Source organism: Sinocyclocheilus anshuiensis, unplaced genomic scaffold, assembly GCF_001515605.1.
Source record: "Sinocyclocheilus anshuiensis isolate Anshui unplaced genomic scaffold, SAMN03320099.WGS_v1.1 scaffold648, whole genome shotgun sequence".
NCBI lineage: Eukaryota > Metazoa > Chordata > Actinopteri > Cypriniformes > Cyprinidae > Sinocyclocheilus > Sinocyclocheilus anshuiensis.
The window spans coordinates 687863-691687 of NW_015557156.1; the positions used below are offsets into that span (position 1 = coordinate 687863).

At 34.2% G+C, this 3825-nt stretch overlaps 1 protein-coding gene across 1 annotated transcript in view; it reads right to left on the reverse strand.

Moving 5' to 3' along the window:
• The window catches only part of LOC107678162 (multidrug resistance-associated protein 4-like), a 53938-nt gene extending 50314 nt beyond the window's left edge, over positions 1-3624 (reverse strand). The window contains exon 1 of the mRNA XM_016473342.1: positions 3338-3624. Within this exon, the coding sequence (XP_016328828.1) occupies positions 3338-3423 (86 nt within the window). The 5' untranslated portion in view covers positions 3424-3624. The remainder of the gene's footprint in view (positions 1-3337) is intronic.
• Between the last annotated feature and the right edge of the window lie 201 nt (positions 3625-3825).

The following is a 3825-nucleotide window of genomic DNA, read 5'->3' on the forward strand; positions in this document are numbered from 1 at the left end:
TTATGTATATACTGTATTCTATATATAGTACCAGTCAAATGTTTGGACACACGAATGGGAAAGTGTCCAAACTTTTGACTGGTACTGTACTATAATATACACAAAGAATATCGGCCGATATATCTATATTGGCCTTTTTTTTACTCCCAAATATCGGTATCGGCCCCAAAAAAAAAAACGATATCGGTCGGGCTCTAAACGTCACATTTACCTCCGAAAAAAAAAAACATATTTGGTGACCATAAACTCATTAGTCAGATAGAAAAATCGATAATATCACGATACAGCAATTCTGCAATAATCTATATATTGCTAGACAATCCTACAACGATACATCACGATATCCGTCTAACTATGAAAAAAAAGTGCAAGTGTTCTCTCTTTATTCAAGTCCAAACTGTTAGAAAACAGCACACAATTTCTGAAAATCAAATTTAACATGCTAAGTAAATTAATAATTTTATTCTTGGACTTATTAAAAGCTTACACTTTTCTTTGTGTGTAAACCAACACATTTAACTGCTTATCAACTTTATATATAGCCTATATATAAACCTGGTAGTTATACTGTATTATGACAGCACTTAAAAAAAAAACTAAAATTCAATATCGTGATAATACCGTATACCGTGATAAATGCATTAGCAATTAATCGCAACATGAAAATTTGTTACCGGCATATCCCTATTATGAATACTGAAATGACCCATTTTACACAACCCATTATACTTCTGAAACGTGACGCATTTCTGAGTGAAATAGGATGTACAAATAGAAAAAAAAAAAAAGTTGATAAAATAAAACTTGACACTTGCTAAGTATCTGGGAATTTACTGGATTTGAAAAAAGGACCATTCAATGGTTTTGATTCCCAGGGAATACATGAACTCATAAAAATGTATACTTTGAATGCAGTGCAGGTTGCTTTAAAAAAAAGTGCCTGCCAAATGCATAAATGTAATGTTAATAGATGAAGTAGAGGAAATTACCCTTTTGAGGAGGCTTTTCTTTCTTTAATGTTTTATTACATAATAATTAGTGGGATATAGTGTTGTCAAAAGACCCGGTATTTCGGTACCAAGTCGGTACTGGATAGATAAATAATAATTGATTAACAATAAATAAATAAATCAAAATAATTGTGAAAACTATTGGCAAGCTTTTAGAAAGGCGGCATCACTTAAAAAGTAGCCTAAACAATGTCTAAATGTTATTTGATGTTTCTCCAAACACCAAAACGCTTTATCCATTATCCAAAAGGCTGCATTGCCTAGAAGCCAAAAAGGAAAGACGTTTCAGACCAACTGTATTTAAATGAAGGTTTACAGAGACAATGTGAAAACTGAAAACTGCTTGCAATAAGACAAGGAGGACTGTATTAAAGTTAATTTAAAGTTAAAGTTAATGTTAATTTGATTTCATGTTGACTTCAAGTTTCAGCTATAGACAAATAAGATGCACAGTCAACTCAAAGGCATTAAATCAGTTTTAGATAAGTGATGTTGGTAGAGCATTTTTCACCTTTTAGCAGTAATATATAAATTAAATTAATACAATTTATAAAATAAATATAAATTATTTTACAAAATAGTATAATATTTAGTCAAATGCTGCTGTACATTTCTTAGTTTTTTGTCTTTGAATTTCTTTGTTTTTGTGCCATACTTAAAAATATACTCATATCTTTTTCATATACACACATATATTAGGGGTGCAACGGTTCTCGGTAAAAAATCGAACCGTACGGTTCTCCACACACGGTTCGGCACGCACTAGGACTGCGGTTCAACTTAAATCTGACAATGCATCTGTAATATGGTTTGTTAGAGTTCGGCTAATGCATGTTTCTGTTGATGGATACAAATTCTGGCTTCCCAATACATTACAACAAGAGCGATGAGAGAGAAAAAAAACTATACGTGGACAAACCAGTCACTCTTTAATCAATGCGAGTGCTTTATGCTGGAATAACTGTCATTTATGCCACCATCACGAGTTGATAGCGCAGGTGAACAGCACACGTTGCTATCTGTGTTTAAACTACTCATTTAAGCCTTGCCAGTTTAAATATTAAAAAGCCAGAAGACTTTAACTCGCGCGCCCAGTGAGAAGATCTGTGTGTGCGCTCATCCGAAGCAAGTGAACCTGCATCTCAGAACGCGTGCAAATATTAAGCTCTCTGTGAAGTATTGTGTTTGAATGGACAAATTCACACAAAAATTATGTCAAAATGCCCGTCTTGGTGAGTATCCTAGCAGACATAGTCGGCTAAATGTAAAGTATCAGTTCTCTTAAAGTGACAGCACTTTCTTAATGTTAATCAAACAGCAACAACACGGAAATCTCTCACTGCTCTTGATTGAATAACTTTTGTAACTTTAATAAGGATTAATCTTTCATTTATACAGTCAAATATGCAATCATTTTTTTGTCCTGTGACAAGAAAACAATGTCATTACATTTTTTAAAAATATATTTTTATATATACACACACACAAGTAAATATTTTACTTGTTTATGAAAACACACGACTTGTTTAGGTCAAACAGAGTAGCCCTCTAAAAATCCTTCTTTTGATACTCAAATAAATAAATAAACCTTGAAAAAATGTTTGAAAAGTTAATAAAAAAATAATGATTAAGCTAAAAAAATATATTTTTATATATACACACACACACACACAAGTAAATATTTTACTTGTTTATGAAAACACATGACTTGTTTAGGTCAAACAGAGTAGCCCTCTAAAAATCCTTCTTTTGATACTCAAATAAATAAATAAACCTTGAAAAAATGTTTGAAAAGTTAATAAAAAAATAATGATTAAGCTTAATTCTTTTCAAGATATTTAAAATAAAGATTACATTAAAATAAGATTAAATAAGGAGACTTTTGGTAAAGAATAGTAAAAAAAAAAAATGCAGAAATGTATGAAAATTACATGAATACAAAGAGAACATTCAAAGAACGTTTTTATCATGTCAGACCCTGAAAGCTATTAGAGTGAACACCGGGAAAAAAATACTGGAAATCTCCAGTGAAGTTCTTCGGAAGGAAAAGAAGTGGGTGGTGAACAGGACCGAGATACCAGCTTTCCCCATGTAACGTACCAAAGCACTGGATCAGATACACAGCTGATGGAAAGACACCTAAAATCCTCTAAATAAGGTTGAACTAATGTCTTTAGTTTCACACAATGTACAAATAACGAAACGAAAATCCCAAAGCTTAAATTCTTTAATAAAGGCTTTTAATTTCAGAGGGAAAACACATTTATAGTCCATAAGTTGATCATGTAACTGTCCCTCTCCTCTCTTTCGGAGGCATAAAAACTTACCAGAAAAATATCTGTGAGAAGAGATTAGCCGTGGCGGAAGGGTTGCTCTTCGCATCTTTCTTTATTGGCTCCATTTCGATCGCCATCCTCCCTGCAGTTCAGCCGGACACTGGCACCCCACGCATAGCCTGCGATCCGTGCGAGACATTTACCTTACAAACTGTTGTGTAACTTTCTAACATGCACATGTCGGCAAGTACAGGCGGAGGAAAGCCCTTCGTTTCCTACTGTGAGCGCAAGGCGTAAGCCCCGCCCCTGATTGATCACCCATTGGCTCGACAATCCTTGGGTCACACGTGATTGGCTCAGCGGGGGCTTATAGGCAAGACGTTTACATCCTTCACGCGCACATTAAAATCAAATTGACGAGATTACGAATCCTACTATGCTGAAGACCTATCTTATGAATGTTAATTAGAGCAGGGGTGCCCAAACTCAGTCCTGGAGGGCCAGTGTCCTGCAGAGTTTAGATCCAACTTGCCTCAACT